Source organism: Aquila chrysaetos, chromosome 19 (assembly GCF_900496995.4).
Source record: "Aquila chrysaetos chrysaetos chromosome 19, bAquChr1.4, whole genome shotgun sequence".
Lineage (NCBI taxonomy): Eukaryota > Metazoa > Chordata > Aves > Accipitriformes > Accipitridae > Aquila > Aquila chrysaetos.
This window is the reverse complement of record NC_044022.1, coordinates 27,079,394-27,100,102: the sequence shown is the minus strand read 5'-3', so window position 1 is coordinate 27,100,102 and position 20,709 is coordinate 27,079,394. Positions and strand designations below refer to the sequence as shown.

Below are 20,709 nucleotides of genomic sequence, written 5' to 3'. Positions count from 1 at the left end.
CCCCAGGGCACCCACCCATGGGGTCAGCCCCTCCCTGCCCCGTGGCACAGCTGGGGTGAGGGGTGCCCCCCAGCCAGCGCAGCCCCTGTGCCCCAGTGCTGGGGGTCCCGCAGGGACAGGGAGCAGGGCTGGGGGCTCCTTCGTGCCCCCCAGCTCTGACAGGGCTCCTGCCCAGCCCCAGCCCCGGCTGTCCCGGGGGGGGTCACAGGATGATCCTGCGGTCGGGGGGGGGTCTGGGCACCCCAAGCCCTGCAGTCCCCCACGGGGGTGGCCGCCTCCATCCTGCACCCAGGGGCCCCCTGGCCTCAGGGACAGATGACTTCTCGGGGGGGCCCGGCTGCAGCTTTGCCATCCGAGTGCAGGCGATGCTCTGCCAGCACCAGGGAGCGAGGCGCCGCGGCCCCCGGCGGGGGGGACGACAGGCAGCAGATTGTGCCTGTCCCTGATCGGTCAACCCCCCCCCCCCCCCCCCCCCCCCCAGCCCCTCCATCCATCCACCCCGACCCCAGTGGCTGCCGGGTCCCCAATGTCCTGGAGCACCGGCTGCCCTCGCAGGTCGCATCCCGGGAAGGTTCCGGGGCATGTGCTGCGGGAAGGGCCCACCGTCCCCTGGGACCACTGTCCGGGGTGGGGGACGGGACACGGGGGTCCCCTTCACCGGGGAGGGGGGCGGCTCTGGGGCTGAGCATCCCAGGAGCAGGAGGGCAGCAGGGGCACCGCCACCACCCACGGGTGCATGGGGAGGAGCAGGGGGCTGCAAGGGGGTGTCAGCCCCCTCTTCCTCTCCTCTCCCTGCGCCCTTTGCCCCCCCCCCCCAGTTTGCAGCTCGGTTGCATTTCAAAGCGCCTCATCCCTGCCCTGCTGGGCCCCCCCCCGCCCGGCTGAGGGCAAGGTAAAAGCTTTGCCCCTTTTCAGCGGCACTGGGGGGGGTGCAGGGCAGGGATTTGGGGAGGATTTGGGGACATTTTCAAGACAAACACTTTCACTAAAGAGGATTTAAAAGTCTAATTACGCCCAGCTAAGGGCTTTGTGCCCACAGCCCGGGGAGGAAGGGGGTCCCTGCCCTCTCAGCGGGCATTGGCCCCCCCCCCGGGTTGGGGGGAAAGGCCAGACCCTGCCCAGGGCCTGCGGGATCAGCTCTGCCCATGGGGCTCGTCTCCGCTTGGGCACAGGGATGGGGCTGGGGAGCTTGGCACCGGCCCCCGCTGTCCTCGGGGGCTGCCCAGGACCTGTCCTGCCCCATCTCCTGCCCCGTGTCCTCCCCCATCTCCTGCTCTGTATCCAGCCCCATGTCCTGCCCCACATCCTGCCCCATGCCCTGTCCTGTGTCCTGCCCCATCTCCTGCCCCATGCCCTGCCCTGCATCTGGCCCCAATGCCCTGACCCATGTCTTGTCCTGCATTCTGCCCCACATCCTGCCCCGTGTTTCCCCCCATGTCCCGCAGGGCAGAGCTGATGCCCCCGCTCCCGGCCGGGCTCCCCTCACCGGGAACTGCCACCGCTGCCACCCGGGTCCGGGTCCGGTCCCTCGCCATGGGACCCTCGGGACACCCGTGAGCGCGGGCAGGGACTGATGGGTGCTCCCCACCCGCGCCCACCCCAGCTGCGCCGGCCGAGCGGGCAGGTTGCTAAACAAGTTAATTAGATCATGGAGCTGGAGGCTGGCGGCTGAGTGAGAGCCCCGACTGTCAGGCTGCTGGAGTTGTGAAAAAGTTAATTCAATTAAGTTTTCCCTCTAAACTAATTAGGTAGCAATCTGCCACGCAAGGAGCTGCTGCTATTGCTACCCAGAGCCAGGGGCAGAACGGGGAAAGGGGGGGGGGGGGGAGGAGGATGAGGGGGATGAAGGAGGAGAGGAGAGGGAGGGGGACAAGGGGGGGATATGGCAGGGGGGAGCCGGATGGTGGGTGAGCTGGGGCACCCCGTCCCTGCCAGGCTGGGGGTGAGGGGCAGTGCCAGGGAGACCCCCTGCATCCCTGCGGCTCCCGTGGGAGCTGGGATGCAGATGTGGGTGAAACCTCCTGATTTCGGTGGGTGAAGGAAGATGGGTGCCGGCAGCAGGGGCACCTGGTTGTCCCCAGCATGGCCTGATGGGGTGGGGGCACAGGCTGACACCCCTCCCCATGAAACAGGTGCCAATGGCAGCGGGAAGGACTGGGCATGGTGCAGGAGCTGGGGACAGGGACGCCCCGTCCCTCCATCCCGCCAGGCTCTGGGGACCGTCCGTGACCCGAGGGCCCTGTCCATGTGTCCAGATGGGCTGGGGCCCCTCTGGAGCTGGGGGGGCTGACGGGACCCTCTCTGATGGGACCCCCTTTGGGCACAACCCAGGTACCCTGCACAGCTCAAGTCCCAGCTTTGTCGGGGTCTTTGACCAGGCGCAGCCCATGCCCTGTAGCAGCACACGATGGCAGCACCCATGGCATCCTCCCACGTCCCATCCAGGCCGTGTCACCCCACAGGGACACCCATGCTGCGGCGCAGACCCCCAGCAGGTCCCTGCCCCGCTGCCGCCGGGGCAGTTGGTCCCGTACCGTGCACGGCCCAGTGGTGCCGGAGGCCTCCGGCCGCCACCGCCGCTTTGTTCCCGGTGACAAAGCCCCAAGCCGGGGCCGCACCGAGGCCCCTCCACTCGCTGGAGCTCGCCTGCCCCTAATCGAATTAGGAGCCCGGCACGGGGCTGAAGGCTGGCGGTAATTGAATTTCCCCCGTCACAGCCTGATGTTTCTCCCCTCCGGATCCTGCCTCCCGTTTATTGTTCCCGGCCCGGCTGCGGTGGCACATTTATTTGATCTGTCAGAGGGAGCCCTTTCACCCGCTGCTGTTTGCTCAGAGGACGCCGGCGCCGCGCCTCCAGCACAATTAAAAACAAATAAGACGATCAGGGAGGGCCCCATGTGCCCCCCAAGTGCCGTCCCGGCCGGGATGCTCCTGCTGATGGGGCCCTCGTGGCTGTACTCCCTTGGGGGCACGGCATGGCACGGCACGGCATGGAATGGTACGGTATGGCATGACACAGCATGGCACAGTAAAGCATGGCAGAGATTGGCATAGCATGGAACAGAATGGCATGGCACTGCAGAGTGTGGCACGGCACAGCACAGCACAACCTGACATGGCACGGCACAGCATGGCACAGCACAGCGTGGTGTGGCACAGAATGACATAGTGTGATGGCATGGCACAGCACAGTGTGACCCAGCACAGCATGGCATGGCATGACATGGCACGGCACGGCACGGCATGGCATGATATGCCACAGCATGACATTTCCTAGCATGGCACGGCACAGCGTGGCGCAGCATGGCAGGACATGGCACAGCATGCCTGGCCGTGGGCTCCCCGCTCTCCTTGCGTCCCAGCCAGCAGCTCCAGGCAGGGATGGGGCCCGTTCCCGCTGCCGTGCAGGAGCACCCGCGAGAGCCCCGGCACCGGGTGCCCCGAGCCCGGCGGTGCCGGCGTGGGGGTGCTGGTGTCGTGGCACATGGGTGCTGGGGAGGGGGCTGCTCCCTGGGGCTGCATGGAGGGAATCTGCCTTCATCCCTGGGGTCAGCCTCAGCGTCACGCAGCACTGCCCGGCACAGCACGCTCAGCTCTGCCCCCCCTGCCCCATCACACACTTTACCACTGCTGCAGGACCCGTTTTCAGCCCCATTTCTCCTTGCAGCCCCCCAGGTTTGGGGCCTGGCTGGCACCTGGGGAGTTCCCGGGGATCCCGGCTTTGCCCTGCGGTGCCACCCCGGGGCTGCGCGTCCTGCACCGGGCCGGTGCGGTGCTGGACGTCGGCTGGAGGCAGCCTAGCCCCTGTGTCCGTGCAGAGCGTGGGGCTGGCGTTCGCCAGCGTCTTGTCGCTGCGGGAGGTGACAGCAGGTTTGGGGACGCTGCTTGCTGCCCTGCGAGGCACCCTGGTGTTTTCGGGGACCCCCTCCCCAAGCCCTGGCCCCTCTGCAGCCTTCCCCGCCTGGGGCAAGGACGCGAAGGGGTGGTTGATTCCCTGGCTGTGGCACAGGGGAAGAAGCAGGGACCGAGCCAGCAAACTCCCCTTCCCACCCCTCCGGTTGGAGTCAGCCATGCCCACCACGGCAGCGGCTGAATCTCTTCCTGGTCCTCCCGTGAAAATCTGAATTTGGGAGGGTCCAGAGAAGCCCAGCGAAGCTCCAAAACCCTTTCAGGGAAAGAGAAACCTGCTTTGGCTGTCCCGCTGTCCTCTTGCTGGTCACCCTGAGTGGCTCGTAAAGTCAAATCCTGCTGCTGGAGACCCCGTTCCCCATCCAGCTGATCCCTGGGCATTGCCAGCCCCCACATCCCAGCGCCTGGCTGGGAACAGGCTCATCCTCTCCTGCTCCATCACTCACCCGCTGCCAGCCTGAAGCTGCCCGGGCAGTGGACGGGGGTTGAGAGGAGCAGGGCACCCATGGACCACCAGCACGGGCGATGCCCAAGATGGGGCAGCTCCATTTGCCATCCCAGCAGCTCCGTTTAGGCAGAGCTTTTCCCCTTTTCCAGCCTTCCTTCCCCGTTTGCAGCCCTGCCCAAAGGCAGCGCTCAGGTCCCCAGCAGCATTACTGAATTAAGACCCATGACAGGAAAAGGTGACCAGGGTGAAAAGGTGGGTCAAGGCAGCCTCCCCCCAAACCTTCATGTATCCCCTGGAAAATTAGTGCCAGTGCTAAAACTAAAGCCACGCCATGGCCTGGCAGCACCAGCGGGGATGCTCGGGCAGGGGGACTTCACATAGTGGCTTTGCCGTGTCGGATGGGGCCGTCACCTCCGATCCGTCCCTATCCCCACGCCGGAGGGACTGTGACTTAAGGCTTATTGATTCGGGAAGGCTATTTGGTTTGATTTCCTTTTGTATTTAATTTCTTACTCTTCATAATCCGCCTCTGCGACACGTCACCGGCCGGAGGAGCGGGTGCTGTGTCAGTGAAGCGCTGCTGTCTCGGTGGCAGAGAGGGCTCCCCTCCTGGTGGGGTGACGGTGGTGACCGCGCACCTCGAACCCAGCCGGTACCCACCACGGGACACCTCATCCCACGCACCCAGGACCGACAGGCGTGACCCCTCACCGGGACCCTCGCCAAGGAAGGCAAACCCCTGAATCGCTCACACTGCTGGGCCACGCTTTCCCCCAAACCCCGGCAAGGCTCGGAGCTGGATGCTCAGAGGAAGTTGGAGAAATCTGGAGGATTTTCCCTCAACAACTCCCCCCATCTGCCCCATCAGCCCTGCGGCGCTGCCCTTGGCACGGGAACCCTCCTCCACCCTGGAGGAGATGCACCCCAAAATGGCTCACAGGGGAGACCCTCACCCCTGTGTCCCTCCAACCCTGTCCCACTGCTGGCACGTCCCCGGAGGAGTGACCATGGGGGGCCAGGGTCAGCCCCCAGCCAGCCCTGGGGACCCGCAAATGCGGCTGCTGGCAGGATCAGTCCCTGCAGAGCTCACGGCTTGGGAGAGCAAAACCTCCCGCATACAAACACGCAGGAAAAATCCAATTCTGCCCAGTGACAGCCACTGTAATTGGTCTGGGCTGGGGACCTTTGCTCCAGCTCTGACACTGGGGACAGCTTGGGCAGCTAGGTTAAGCCCGAGATATTAAATATTTCCCTGAATCGGGTCAGAAGCAAAGCAGCCGGGAGGATTTAGCAAGGGGTTTGCACTGGGATGTTGCCTGGCCAGGACGGGGAGATGTGTCGGTGTTGTTCATGGCTCCCATGGAGGAGCAGGAGATGCAGGAGCCCCCCGGGGACGTGTCCTGCCCACAGGCAATCCCCACCTCTGCTCTACCCGTCCTCTCCGCGCCCGCGCCAGACACAGGTCGTATGTGCACGCCGTGTTTATTGCCAATAAATAAAGAGAAGCGGGCAAAATACAGAGTCAGAGTGCTTGCTGGCTTTTAAAATGAAGCTGTCGCACACTCGATCCCTGTCCTACCCCTTTCCAGCCGCAGTCCAACCCAGCAAACCCAGCCTCCGCAGCAAGCCTCCTCTTTAAGGAATGACAAATCCTACCAGAGCCGGACACCCCAGCTCCCATATGGTCTGAAATCTGCTTTCCCCTTTCTTAAAAAGCTTCGATGCTTTCTCTTGTGCCAAGTGAAACCCCAGGACCCTCCACCTATATGTCCCCGAATGGCAGCATGGCACCTCACCACCCATAGCTACAGCTCCAGAGCCCTCTGCGCCCACCCCAGAGTAAGCAGGCGCAGGCTGATCGGGCAGCTCCTGCCTGCCCGTGCCTGGCTCCAGGCAGCGGAGGTAGCAGGAGCACAGCTTTGCCCCTGCCCTACCTGCTGCCTGCACTCACTGATGTGGCCACATTGCACACTTCCGAGTCTCGCGGTATTTTATTGTCAGCCCGCGCTGCCCGCAGGCAGCTGCTGGGGCAGAGTGTGCTGCAGGAGTGCTCGTTGCTGCCTACAAGAAGTAAGTAATGTTTTCTGGGTTCAGAGGTGCTTGGATGTCCAGTTTTCGGGATTTGCTGTCTTTCTCCACTATCTCCAACCGCAGGGTGGGCATCTTTGTTTTTTCCGCTCCAGGGGAAGAGCTGTCCTTGGTTTTCAGCAGATGCTTGTCCGAGTCCTCCACTGTGATCCTCAAGGTGCAGCCCCTCGGCAGCAGGTCCTGCTCGTAGGCAGCTGCCAGCTGGTTCACAACGCGCCGCTCAACCTGAAGAAATAAAACCAGCTCCCATCAGAAAACGCCTGTGAGCAGCCTCCCAGGGAGCCGGGCAGCTCTCCTTCCCACCTCCGGGCAGCGCAGGGTCCCAGAATCTCCTGCTCACCCTACTTATTCCCTGTCTCTTTCTGGAGTGTACTGGCTGTGCCGTTTCCTCCCACAGACCATGAACGTCTGCCCTTGGGAGCCGTGGGGACCCTCTTCTGCAGGGCAGACCCGAGCAATAATCCCCTCCTGACTCCCCCTGTGCAGAGCAGGGCTGGAGGTGATGCCATGGGCTTCACCCGTGCTCTGTCCTTGGCTTTACCTCATGTTTGATAGACCGGGCACCGTAGTGCAAGTTGTAGCCATCAGCCAGCACGTCCATGACCTCCCTGTCCCAGAGCAGGGTGATGTTGTGCCTCGCCTTGGCCTGTTGGGTGAGGAAGAAGAGGAAGAGTTACTGATGCCTTCAAGAAACCCTGGCACCCCATTCCTTGAGCAGTGGGGACACCACGGGCAGCACAGTGGGGTGTGAGCAGTCCTGGGCCAAGGAAGAAAGGGCACCAAGAGCTCCACCGGGCCAGACCCACCAAAGCAAGCGGTTCCCTAATTCCTATTTAGGCCCCCTGGAGAGCTCAGATGTGCAAGGACCAATTAGACAAATAATGTCTCTGAATGTGCCCCGAAGCTCACTGCTGCCCCAACACAGGAGGAACCATCCCCCACCGTCCCAAGAGGTCCCTACCCTCCCGAGTAGGGTCCCCTCATGTTGAACAGCATGTGAGACTATGGTAAAGATATACATTCACTCTGCGTCCACATCAGGAGGATGAAGGCTTGGGCAGGGATTTCCTCCTGCTCATGCATTGCTTGAGAAGTTACCTCTAAAGCCATGGATGGTTTTTACCTTCTTGGCCCAAAAATTCAGCTCCTTGTTGACAAGCTGGATGAGCTCCGAGTGGCAAAAAGGGAGAAAATAGACAATCTCATTGATCCTCCCCAGGAACTCATCTCGTCTGAAGTGAGCCTGCAGGGACAAGGGGCGAAGGTCAGCGGAGACAGGGTTGGTGACCCCGATAGGGACAGTAGTGACAGTGACGCTGCAGAAGGAGCTCCCCAGGGATCACCTCCATCTCCGACAGCTCACGCATCCATGTGGCGAGGCCCTGAAGCCATCCCACCCCATGCCATGGAGCTGGAAATCCATGGTGCCAGATCTCGGGACACCAGGAGTACCTCTCAGCATGGCTTATAGGAGGAATTAATTCTTCTGGAGATGGCAAGAGGAACTAGAAACAAATGTCTCCTGCAGTGTAAGCCCAGCTCCAGCCTCTTCTGCTGTTTGCTCCTGCCCGAGCCACTTACAGTAACACCCCTCGCTCCTCTCACGGTCTCCCAGTTCTGAGGCTCCAATCTGAGCCTTCTGCTGGGAGGTCAAATCCTTGGTCTCTGTAGGAGCTGCCAGGCGAGCAGCGCCATGAAGTGCTTCAGAAACATCTTAAAGAAACTTAATGTCATCAGGATGTGTTGCTGTGGTCAGGTTTTCCTGGCCCCTCTGCAGCAGTGCAGGAGCTGAGCAGATGGTGACCCTGGGAGAGCAGCGAGCCCCCAAAATCCCAGTGTAGCACTTCCCACCCCATGTTCCCCTTCTTGTCTCATGTTGTTGCTCTAATACAAGGGGACAGGGAGTGAGTAAGCAGCTGTTATTTGTTTCTACTGGACTCTGACCTTACTTCTTTGTGGGTGAAAATTAAAAAACGACGTCATGTCACTTATCTCACAGCTGGGTGAGGAACATGGATATTGCATCGAATGACTGAGTGACCAAAGCTCAGGACACCTGAAACATAAGCCATGAAAAAAATCATTCATACCTTCAAGATGGGGCGAATAACCTTTTCCTTGAACTGCTTGGAAATGGTTATCTTGTCGGTCATCTGGACATCCTCTGGAAGACAGGAGGACACAGGGTGTTGGTGGGTAAGGTGGGACATGGGCTTCCCATCTGCCCAGCTCCCGGAGGATGGACGAACAAAGCAGCGTGACAAGGAGCCAGAGGCTGAGCAGGGGGGTGAGGTGGGGGTCTGGAGGGGACCTCAGAACAGACCTGGAACCTCCACACCCACCACCATCCACGCTTGTTCAGTAGTGGGGTGTCCCTGCGCTTGACACTCTGGACAGCAGGTCTGGGTCTCCCGTGGCTGCCCCTGCACGTGTCGGGTGCCCGAGGAGAGCACCCTACACTGAGGTGTTTCACTTGCATGGCAAAAGAGCTCCGGCTCTGCCTCCGCTCTCTGCCCTACACCCCAGGAGCTGCCGCCTGGAGGCTTTGGATAGCAGGAGTCCTCACTCGGCCTCCACAGACCCCGGCTGGTGGCTGGGTTCTGGGAGCCGGTGGTAATTACATTACACACAGGGCACATCGTCACCCGTGGCTGCTCTGTGTAGGCTCCCGCAGCTCTGTCAGGCACAGAGGAACAGTCCTCGGTCACTTCAGCAAACTGCAAAACCCCTGTTCTGACCGTTTGTGGCACAACTTTGCCTCTGGCCGGAGTCTACTTCCCTCAGCTGACTGCAGATGGAGCCAGGGTCTGGCTGGCTCCCGAATCCCAGCTCAGAACAGACGGCTCAAATGCAAGGTTTACCTGTCTGCCGCCCAAATTTGCTTTTCCCTTTGTCTTTACCGCCTCATTCCTTCCTACATCTTCATGCATTTAACTCCACATGCTATTTTAGTGCAAGGATGCTCATTGGGAGATCCCTTGCATCCAAGGTGCTCTGGATAGGATCCTGACACGCAGGGCGGTGGAGAAAGACCCACGCTGGGTGCTGGGAGCCCTTCCCAGCTCGCAGCCTTGGTGCAGATCGTTGCAGCCCCAGCAGCGGCAGAAGGAGCTCTTTTCCACCGGACCCACACTGGCGCCAGCATGCAACGAAGTGGTGCTGTGTGCTCTGAAATCACCTCTTCTCCTTCTTCCCCATGGCAGACACAAGCACGCTCGTGGTTCTCGTTTGCATCCTGGGTGGGGAGTTTGCTGCACAGCATGGGGGAGATAGACAGTATGCCCCATCCGTGCGGTCTAAATGGAGCAGGGGGGGGTCTTTGGTTATAAGGATTTGGCCCATTTCACTTCTCTGTTTTCTGCTAAAAGACACCAAGGGGTTTTTCACTAAGTCACAGGAACTCGGCATGGCATTCTGGAAGAGGAGAGCTGGAGAAGGCAGAAGAGACAGAGCTGCCCCCCATATTCAGGTTTGCCACCAGTAATATCTGCTGCTTCCACTCGCAGATGCAGAGATGCTGCAGAAGCAGCTCCTTCCCTCTATCTTTCCATTTATCTGCCCACCCAGGCACTTACGTTGACCTGGCCACTGCCTTCAAGAGCATCTCCAAGCCAAGAACTCAGTAAATTGCAATGAGCTCCACGAAACTCAATTGAGGGCAGGCTTCTGAGCCGAAATGCATTTTCCGGCTATGCTCTCTCACTGCCATTCGCTCACTGCAGCTGTCTGCTGTACAGTTCTAGAAATTAAAATTCAATGCTTTCCTCATTTAGGAGAAAAGTGCTTGGCATTTTAAAATGTTATTCTTGAAAGTTCAGTTGCAGGCATGCTTTGTCCTTTACCTAGTTTGATTGAAGTTTAAAGATTCTGAATTAAGCCAGCTTTGGCATCCACTTCTCAAAATAAAAAGGAAGAGACAGTGAGAAAGAAGCTGGAAAATACATTTGACACCAAAACCAAACATTTTTTCCTGCTCCCGTGGAGCTGATGCAGAGGGCTGTGGTTGTTTCCCGGGCACAGCCACAGCACACACTGCACACCACAGCTTCTCCGGGCATTTCCACTGGTGAGCAGAACTCTCAAGACTGACCTTTAGGAAATATGGTGTATCTGTGACAGCACATACTGTGACGTACCCTATGGAAGATGCATGTCCAGACATTTAGGGTCTTAAAAAAAAACCAAAACTGACGAGTTTTTTAAAACTGATGAGAAAACAAGGGATGCAGCCATCATTCGTGGCTGCCTGGTTATCCACAGGCACAGCAGCACGCGATGGAGATGATGTTTCCCTGTGCCAGTGCCTGTGCTCACAAACTGCCATGGATTTTAGAGCTAGAAGGGACCGTCCCTGGTGCAGGCATCGCCGACTACCGTCCGTCCATCCCTCCTTGGCTCAGCAGAGACCTACCAGTCCCTGGGGTCTCCTGGTGCCACTGCAGTTATCACCAACCGGCTGGTGAAGGGTCGCGCATAAATTGGGACTCTGCTGCCTTCAGCGGAGTTGTGTAGTTCAAATCTTAGAGGCTGCCCTTGCTCTACTCAATTCTCCTTTTATTACCTAAATCACATTTTTGGAAAATTTTCTACAAGACCCTGATATGTGGGTCCAGGGCTCCATTCCAAGGTGAAGTAAAATTGATTAAGCTCAGTCCTTTTTGGAAGGACTGTGAGGAAACAAAACTCTTCCTCTTTAATATGAGCACCTGTACCAGCCCCAGTCTTTTCTAGAAAGCATTTGGAAGGGTCCTGAAAGGATGAAAAGGGTGAGGAGATAAAGGAAGAGCGCACAGGATGAGGAAGACTGAGAGGTGGAACAGAAAGCCTCCTCCAAAGATGTGATCTCCCTCTGAAGGATGTGATCTCAAATAATGAGGATTTCAAAACAGGGCAAGCCCAAAGCAGAGGTATCACAGGAGGGAGAACGGTGGAGATAGGGGTGTGGGACTTCTCAGCAACAGGTCATCCTAGAAGGCAACAGCATGACTTCCTAGACACACACACAAAAGATCAGGCAGCTGCCTTCCCTTCTGGCAGAGGAGCATCCCTGAGGCTCGCCCTAAAGCTGCAGTGCCTGGAGGACGTGTCAGTGCGGACCAGCTGCAGGGGCGAGCAGTGGAGAGGCAACCGAAGGGTCTGGGTGCTCCCCCCTGGCAGAAGGATGGCTGAGCTGGTGTCAAATTAATGTTAGGAAGGAGGTGGATTCTTTAGTGATTTGGAGTATGACATCAAAAGACCAGTACCTAAGTTTTCTGCGATCCTTTTCTTGCTCATCTCCATGGCCTCTTGTCGGAGCTGCAGAGCGTGCTGCGCAATCTCATCGCTTGCCACGTTGGAGGTCATGATAAAGATGGCATCCTTGCAGTCAATGGTTTTCCCCTTCCCATCCGTCAGCCTGCCCTGCAACAACACCGAGTCAACACAAGCAGCGTGAGCAGGTGCCACAGGACATTGCCAAAACATGAGGTAAAACGACATGGACCCCATTTTTCCCCCTAGCAGATTTATTTTTGAAGGGATGCCCAAGGATACAGGCAGGAAGGAGGCAGGGCTGAGCTGCAGAGGCTGAAGAAGCCCCCACCTCTCCGAGGAATGGCAGTAATTTGTCCTGCACGTGGTCCCAGCCTGCCCCATCCAGGACACACTCGATGGAAGCCCTGGGAGATACCTCGCAGGGGAGGTGGGCTGGGGCAGCCCATATGGCTGCCCATACATAACTCAACCGCCTTTGATGCTCTGCCTACCCTCCTGCTGTGGTTTTGGGTCTGACGCATGAGCTCTGGTGAACCCCACCGGTGCAGGTGAAGTTGTTGTCACCTCATGCCGCTGTCCCAGCCCTCTAACAGAGGCTGTTGCCCCTCAGGTAGGTTTGAAGGACTCTCAGAGGCAGTCCAGGCTCTTGGCTCAGCCCTGCCCATGGTTCTGGTTTAGGCTGGGACACTGGGCTTGGTGCTGGAGTGGCTGAGACGTGAGTCATTCCCCCATACAGGCTCTTTTGGGGGGCAAAACGGGCAGCAGCAGGCATCGGTGCCTTGAACAGCTCCAGCAACATTGCCCAGATGTTCACCAAAGCCTTCCAGATGAGTCAGTTCAAAGCTCTCCGTGGCACCGTGGCTGCCTGGGAGGGCAGGGAGGGCTCAGAGGGGGCTTTGTAGTGGTCTGAAAGCACCACGGGGATGCACAGGCTGCTAGTAGCCTGACTGAAAATAAGCAAAGCTGAAATAACCTTGCAGAAATAACTGGGTTATGGCTATAATGGAGTGAACTAAGCAACGGAGAGGCCGTGACAGCAAGAGGCAATAGAGACCATCCCTCATGCCTGCGGGATTGCCCAGCAAACCAAACCAGGGCAGCCCAGCACTGCGCTCAGTGGTGGGGGCGACCGCCACAGCAGCCAACTGGTGTGGCATCAACCTTCCTCCTACCAAACCAACGCAGGAACCCTTCAAAAGTACTAGTTCTCTTGATTAATAAAATAAAAAAAGAGAGAAAAATAAGGAAAAAATAAGCAGCTCCCCAGGCAGTTTCTTTCCTCGATATGTCTCCAGCAGCAGATATCCAGCACAATGACACAAATCCTTGTTGGGTGCTTGAGATTAACATTTGGGTTATTGCCCTGTCAAGTGCGTGGTACAGGAATTGATTTCACATTTAGCTGCTGCTGCGATGATCTATGCAAGAAAAAATTGTGTTATTAATCCCTAAAACAAAAAAACCCCAAACCTTCCAGCGCATTGCTCAGGAGCTTGGTTGTCTCCGAGGAGAGACTGGGACCTTAAAAATAAACCAAAAAGCTTGCATGCAACAGGCTGAGGGCTCAGCAGAAGGTGCAGAGCCTGGAGACACGCATTTGTCCCTGGCTCCCACCAGCTCGTACAAGAGAGCTGCAGCTGCCCAAGACAGGTCATATGCCAAGCGTCCCCCAGAGACCAGCAGACAGCAAAGGACTCCAAAGTCACAGACTTTGTGCTGCCTTCCTCAGACAGCAGGTATCTGCTCTCCTTCCCACTGCCAGCAGGATCAGGTAGTGTCATGCGTGGAGATGCCTGGGAGGAGTATCAGGGAGCTAACAGGCACGGACCTGCCTCTAACATCGACAAAATTCCTTGGGTAGCTACCTTGGAGGAGTCTAGGGCTTCTATCTGGGACTTCAGCTGCCTCCAGAGGAGAACACCACACTCCTGGAGATGCCTGGGAGTTTTCCTGGAGAGCTACCAGGCATGGACCTTCCCCCAGCATATACAGTGCTTTCGGGAGCCTGACTCCTCCAAGGTAGCTACCTGAGGAGTTTTGTGTATGTTAACGCAGGTCCATGCCGGTAGCTCTTCAGGATTCCTCCCAGGCATCTCCAAGAATCTTCTGGCTTCCTCTGGAGTCAGCTGAAGTCCTGGGAAGCAGCCCCAGACTCCTCCTAGGTAGTCAGCTGAATGGTTTTGCAGGGGGGCTGGAACTAGGGTCTTTAAGGTCCCTTCCAACCCAAACCATTCTATGATTCTATGTTTGGGGGAGGAAGGGTGTGAGACAAATCACATGCCAACTGAAAAGTCATAAATTAACCAACCTGAACTAAAACCCAGCAATTAACAAGACATGACTCATTAGGATACCAATGGACTATGAAGTCCCCCGACCACCCTGCTTTTCTGATGTTGTGACAACACCCTGACCTGAGCCTGGGACCTAGGAGACGATTTCCTCCATGCCATGGAAGTGTACATGGGGGGCGGGCACAGGGCACCCACGGGAACAGGACTGCTGTCCTCCTGCCTCCTCTTGTTGCTCCTCGACCAGCAGCCCACCTATTCCCACACCGAGCTGTCACTGGGGCGTTTTCTTTAGCAGTATCCTCATGACAGTCTTCACCGTCACACCTTCCCGGTGACATGGGACAATCCGATTCCCAAGCTTCTTCCTCAAATTTCCAACCCTCCCATCATTGGCTTTTTCTTTGCCTGAAGATGTCATTTATTCCACCAGGAGACCTCAGCATCATCCTGCTTCCTGATGTTAAAATGCAGAAGAGGCTGACTGGCTGGGTCACATTTTTCAGAAGGGACTATTGATCTAGAGCATTTCAGCTCTGCTCCAGGACATCTCCTGCAGCCATCGTCCCTTGCATCACTCACTGTCACCTTCCGAACGGTCCCTGTGCAAACCCTGACCCTGAAATGTGGATCTACCTCATCAAACAGCTGCAGCATGATGGTGAGGACATCTGGGTGGGCTTTGTCAACCTCGTCAAAGAGCACCACAGCATTTGGACACTGCCTCAGCTTTTTGGTGAGCTGCCCGCCCTCTTCATGGCCGACGTAGCCAGGCGGAGAGCCGATAAACTTGGCGACCTAGGAGGAAGCAACAGGACACGTGAAAGCTGATCCATGGGTGCCAGGAACGCTATTGGTAGCTCAGCAGGCAGCCATGACTCTTTGCTGCAGACAAATCAAGCTCTATATTCTTTGTGACATCTATCGCACCCTGGGTATCCCCAAATCAGCTTAATAAGCAACAATTTGGCAAAATGCAGATTGGTGGCTGCTGCAAGCAATTACCTTGCCCAGAGCTTTAACCAGTAGAATCTGCAGGAGCAGCCACGAACAGGCGAAAAGGCATCATCCCTGCTTTTCTAAGCAGTGTCTGAGCGACCTATCCCAGCTGTCCAAGACCTATTTTCATCTCCTTTAGCCTTTTTAAGAGCAAGAATTCAAAGGATTATGAGTGGCAGGTGGCTCTGGTGGGGAATCAAAGCTTGGGAAGAGGCCACGATGGAAATATTTTTCCTGTGTCAATAACCAACTTCACTACTTGACATCATGATTTTTTTGGTTAAAAAATTTAGAAGATTATTTAGAAGAATATTTCTGACAATAGAAATGTTTTGGCAAAAATGACAAGTGATTTTTGATGTACAGCTTGGAGCATTTTCAAGTGACCAGGGTCTGTGTATGCATCTTTAGGTGTATAAAAGTTGAAAAGAACAAAATTATCAGTCAGTTTGCTAATCCTGCGTTGTTCTCTGGGACGTTGGACATGCAGAGTCAGTGGCTGGCTGGTTGTATGGGCAGCAGAAGCCATTCGTGGAGCAAAATCCCAAATCCTCATAAACCAAAGAAATTTCCTCTCCTTAATCCAGGACAAGGAAGCAGCACAGCTCAAGGGTGAGTGTGTCGTGGTCTCAGTGCTGGTGAATGACAAAAGCTTCATGCGCCATGGCACGGCCGTGCTGGTGTGTCCCCTTTCGGTGAGCCTGGCTCCGTGGGGCTGGCAGAGGAGAGAAGCCACGGCAGCTTCTAACTAAGCACCTAACTTGTATAGGGAAGACACGGACCTGTTGGAGTGGGTCTGGAGGAGGCCACAAAAATGATCAGAGGGCTGGAAGACCTCTGCTGTGAGGACAGGCTGAGAGAGAGTTGGGATTGTTCAGCCTGGAGAAGAGAAGGCTCCAGGGAGACCTTATAGCAGTACTTAAAGTACTACAGTACCTAAAGGGGGCTTGTAAGAAAGATGGGGACAGGCTTTTTAGTAGGGCCTGTAGCAATAGGACAAGGGGTAATGGTTTTAAACTAAAAGAGGGCGGATTCAGACTAGATATAAGGAAGAAATGTTTTACGCTGAGGGAGGTGAAGCCCTCGCCCAGGTTGCCCAGAGAGGTGGTCGATGCCCCATCCCTGGACACATTCAAGGCCAGGCTGGACGGGGCTCTGAGCAACCTGATCTGGTTGAAGATGTCCCCAGTCATGGCAGGGGGGTTGGACGAGATGACCTTGAAAGGTCCCTTTCAACCTGTCCTAGTTTCAGCTGGGATAGAGTTAACTGTCTTCCTAGTAGCTGGTAAGGTGCTATGTTTTGAGTTCAGTATGTGAAGAATGTTGATAACACTGATGTTTTCAGTTGTAGCTAGTAGTGTTTAGACTAATGCCAAGGATTTTTCAGCTTCTCATGCCCAGCCAGCGAGAAAGCTGGAGGGGCACAAGGAGTTGGCACAGGACACAGCCAGGGCACCTGACCCAAACTGGCCAACAGGGTATTCCATACCATCTGACATCCCATCTAATATAGGAACTGGGAAGTGGGGTGGGCAATCGCCTCTGGGGGACTAGCTGGGTGCCGGTCGGTGGGTGGTGAGCAATTGCACTGCGTATCATTTGTACATTCCAATCCTTTCATTATTGCTGTTGTCATTTTATTAGTGTTATCATTATCATTATTCGTTTCTTCTTCTCTGTTCTATTAAACTGTTCTTATCTCAACCCGTGGGTTTTGCTTCTTTTTCCCGATTTTCTCCCCCATCCCACTGGGTGGGGGGGCAGTGAGTGAGCGGCTGTGTGGTGCTTAGTTGCTGGCTGGGGTTAAACCACGACACAACCCAAACCATTCTGTGGTTCTATGGTTCTCCCATTCAAGTGGCTCCTTTTTGCCAAGCGATATGGGCAGGCTGCCCGGGGAGAGCTGCGATCCCCCTTCCCCGAGCATCGCCGCCCTGCACCGCCGCTGCCGCCCCTGCCCGCTCCCACGGACACGGAGGTGAGGGGGGTCCCGCTGACTCGGGAACAGCGGAGAAGAAATTAGCCGATGGCAGCTAATTCGTTGCATTCGTTTCACAGTGCCTGGGGCTACGTGAGGCTCCCCTGGCTCCTTCAAAGGATGCCGTCTCCTGGGCTGACCTCCTGATCCTTGTTTGCTTGAAAAATTTATATTGCTTTCCCTGCAATTCTCTACTTTATTCATTCCCTTTGCTCTGCCTCTTGTCTTTGTCAGGGCACAGTATTTTATATCTTACATTTATACTGCTACTCCTAACTCCTCTTTCTTTGTACTGAATCATCAACATGGCTTTATTTTTATCTATTTTTGACTCCTACAGTGTAGGAACCTATCATAACCAATCTATCAGGCCAGCAGCAAGCACGTCTTTATTTTCTCTTCCCACACCTCTTCACCTCACTGCTTTGGACAAAATAACATATTTTCTGGACCTTTTCTAGCCTTGGCCATCTGCAGTTCCTGACGATGGTGCTGAGGCTCCCACTGCCTCGTGCCAGGTCAAAACTCGAATCAGCCCTTGTCAGCGTGGCATGCTGAGTGTGAGGGTCTGCCTGACCCCTGCCCACTTGCAGCCTGGTGTGTATGGGCCGGAGGCTGGCTGCAGACCTCAGCAGCAAGAAATGCAAAAAAATAGTACTCCCATCTTGGACCGGTCCTTCTGAGCTCCTCCCCAGCAGCCTCCTCCTCCTCCTCCAAGACACCATCTTCCCAGGTCCCAGCCAGCAAGTCCTCCTCCTCCTCCTTCTTCCCTGTCTCCGTACAACAATGCAGCAGCTCCAATGGGAATGATCCTCAGATCCTTCATGGAATTTTTCTCATCCCATGCTTTCTGGATTTGGGTGCACTTCCCCATTGGCATCAATAAAAAATACAAGGCTCCTGCACAGCCATCAAAAGAAAAATATTATGAACGTATCTCAGCTAGGACCTTGCTGCTTTTTGGGGAGACAGAGCCCTCCAAAGGGATTTAGGGCCCCCCCCCAGCCCCAGGGGTGACCCTGGTGAGATGTCCCACCTCTCCTGCGGCACCAGAATTGGGCAGAAGGTGTGACGGGAGGCGTGGACTCTGCACCACAATCCTGTCTTCTGCTGGATTTTCCTCCTTTCCCTGGTGGGAGGTACTCTGAGGCGATGATCCCGCACCAGACTTGGCAATGTGTCGGAGGTAAGGAAGGGAATGGGGCTTTGGGCTGAGCCCTGCCTGCCTGGGCAGGAGTGCACAAACAGCCCTGGCACGGGTGGGTGACGTACAGCACGTGGCTTGTGCCCAGGCTGCAGATTTTCATGCACAATATGATTTCTTCTCAGTCACTCTTCCCCCAAGGGTCGACACTGTGTACAGGAGCCACAGCATCAGATACAAATTATTGGAGCTTTTCTTGCTCCTTGGTCTCTGTTTCTAATTTTTTTGAGTTAAACTTGCTTTTTTGGCTGGTATTTCCCATATTGCAATTTATTGCACAGCCCAAAGCAACTGCTATTGCTCTGTCTTTGACACATCAAACTGCCCATTTTCTGGAGAACGTGGAAGTAATTCGGGAAGGCCACTGCCAGGATGAGACAGGAGATGCTCGTCACATTCAGCGGCAGCAGGGAGATGCTCAGCACTGCTGAGGACAGGGACCAAATGCAGGGGAACGAGGGCATTGACAGGATTTGTTTAAATTACCCATTAAACTTGAAGCTGCACCCCTTGGAAGCAGAGACAGCCCATTTACTAACCTCGTGCCTCTCCTGGAACTCCGACATGTCCAGTCTGATGAAACCCTGCAAGAGAAAGAAACTCTTAACGTGATTTTTGATGAATGTGCTCCAAGTTTCATTACATTTAAAAGGCTCCTCCAGAACCAGGCAGGTGGCTGCACAGATGAACACAACAAGGTTTTGTGGTTCCCCAGCACAGCCAGCACTGGAGTGGCCAGATCCACCACAAAGTGCTGAGGGTTATTCTGAGGAAGAGGAAGATGATTGTAGTTTCTCAAAGAGAGACAGGAACAGTTCCCACTGTTGGCTCATAGCCCCTGGCCGAGATTCACTTCAGACACTGCTTGTTGCTAGAGCTGGAGCGATACAGATGGGACTGAAACAGCAACTCACAATTTGCTAAATAAAATGGATATTCTTGCAGTTCAGCTTTTTAGAAATAAATCACAAGAAGAATGCAATGCCTCTCTGCAAAAATAAAATAAAAATCAAAATCATAAAGCCAAGGTAAACTAGGTTTGTGGGTGATCACCTTAAATAGATAATATTGTTAGAGAATTTACAGCTACTACCCAAGGTTCCTTTTTGCATTTGAAAAGCTGATGATTCACTGCAGACACTGAATTTCCTGGGCTTGCAGCTATAATCTAGCTCCTAGAGGTACAAGAATAGAATAGAATAGAATAGAATAGAGTATTTCAGCTGGAAAGAACCTACAATGATCATCCAGTCCAACCGCCTAAGAAGAAGGCAAGCCTGAATATTCAGCTTCAGAGCTAAAGGGCAGGACATTTGGCAGCACACAGGGAGCCTAGAGCTTTTCTGGTCCCGGGTGATGCTTTGGGGCACCAAACCAAGACAGTGCTGCCATGAACTTCCAAGGGACAGAGTGCCTGGTTTGCCATTCTCCTGTGAAATACCAGTATTTGCAGGGAGGTGGTAGTGGTGGTAAGAGTTCAGGCCAGTTTAGGACAGATTTCAATTCAAAACAGCCACATTTCCCTGCAAAATATTAAAATACCAACAAAATGCCCAGGGCAGAGTGAGGTGTACAAAACTGGGGCCTGATCCTGGCGGCATGCATGCTGAGGAGTGTCCCACCAACATCCTGGCAAACAGCTGGCACAAGCAAAGCAGAGCTGGGCTCTGCAGGACCTGCTTTGCTTTGGTCTGATCCTGCTCCCAGTCCTCCTGCCGCCGTGGTCATACCACGCAGGCTGGACAAAGAAGTTAGCATGTGTCATTACCTTGCAGCCTCTCTAGCAGTATGAAAATGGGACAGTTACGGGTTTTCCTTTCATAATCCATCAGTTCCTGCGAGTTGCTGCACCCCCATAACTGCACATGGGGTTTATGACCCCCCATCACACCGCTCGTTACAGCACTGATGGCTAAGCTGATTCATTACCAATAAAACTCCGATTTGTGCATGCTATTGAATTAACACAACATTCAGTGTTTAACTGATTTCTCCATTTGATGTTTGGCCGGGCTTTGACCAGTTCCAGGTGTGGGAGTCAGGGATGAAGGTGCTTGGGACGCAGGAGCCAGGATTTATTGCTTCTGGAAGGCAATTATAGAAGGATGAGGAAAAGAAACCAGAACAGCCGTTTTTTATAGCGTTGTTTTACTTTTGATCTTCTTTCTACACATGTCATTTTATCTTGCGTCCGTTCTCTGCCGGAGGATGTGGGGGAGAGGAATTAATCTATTGTCGGTGCAGGGGGCAGCTCTGTTTGTGTTTCCTCCTCTTCCCCGGCTCCAACCTCCGCACGTTCTCCGGTCCTCCACGCGAGAGAGCTGGGCATGTCCCAAAGGTAGGCAGAGACTTAAATGTGAATTGGGGAGCCTGTCTTTAAAAGCTTGGTGTTTTAAAATCTCAGACATCCCTGAACTATCCCCCTACTAAGCCACCACCACCTAGAAATAATTCTAACCCATCTTCACTAAACACTGCCAAGTGGATAACAAACTAAACTACACAAACAGCTTCTGCTATTTGAAACATTTCAGCACTA

The 20,709-nt window shown here is 55.2% G+C and overlaps 1 protein-coding gene across 2 annotated transcripts in view; it reads right to left on the bottom strand.

The window, feature by feature from the left end:
• Positions 1–5,823: 5,823 nt before the first annotated feature.
• Positions 5,824–20,709, bottom strand: part of CLPB (caseinolytic mitochondrial matrix peptidase chaperone subunit B) — an 86,648-nt gene continuing 71,762 nt past the window's right edge. For both annotated transcript variants that reach the window (XM_041118441.1, XM_030042793.2), the window contains 7 exons: positions 18,710–18,754; positions 14,626–14,787; positions 11,689–11,845; positions 8,536–8,609; positions 7,569–7,688; positions 6,987–7,091; positions 5,824–6,670 (listed from right to left, as the gene is read on the bottom strand). In XM_041118441.1, the coding sequence (XP_040974375.1) occupies positions 6,419–6,670; positions 6,987–7,091; positions 7,569–7,688; positions 8,536–8,609; positions 11,689–11,845; positions 14,626–14,787; positions 18,710–18,754 (915 nt within the window). In that variant the 3' untranslated portion in view covers positions 5,824–6,418. The remainder of the gene's footprint in view (positions 6,671–6,986; positions 7,092–7,568; positions 7,689–8,535; positions 8,610–11,688; positions 11,846–14,625; positions 14,788–18,709; positions 18,755–20,709) is intronic.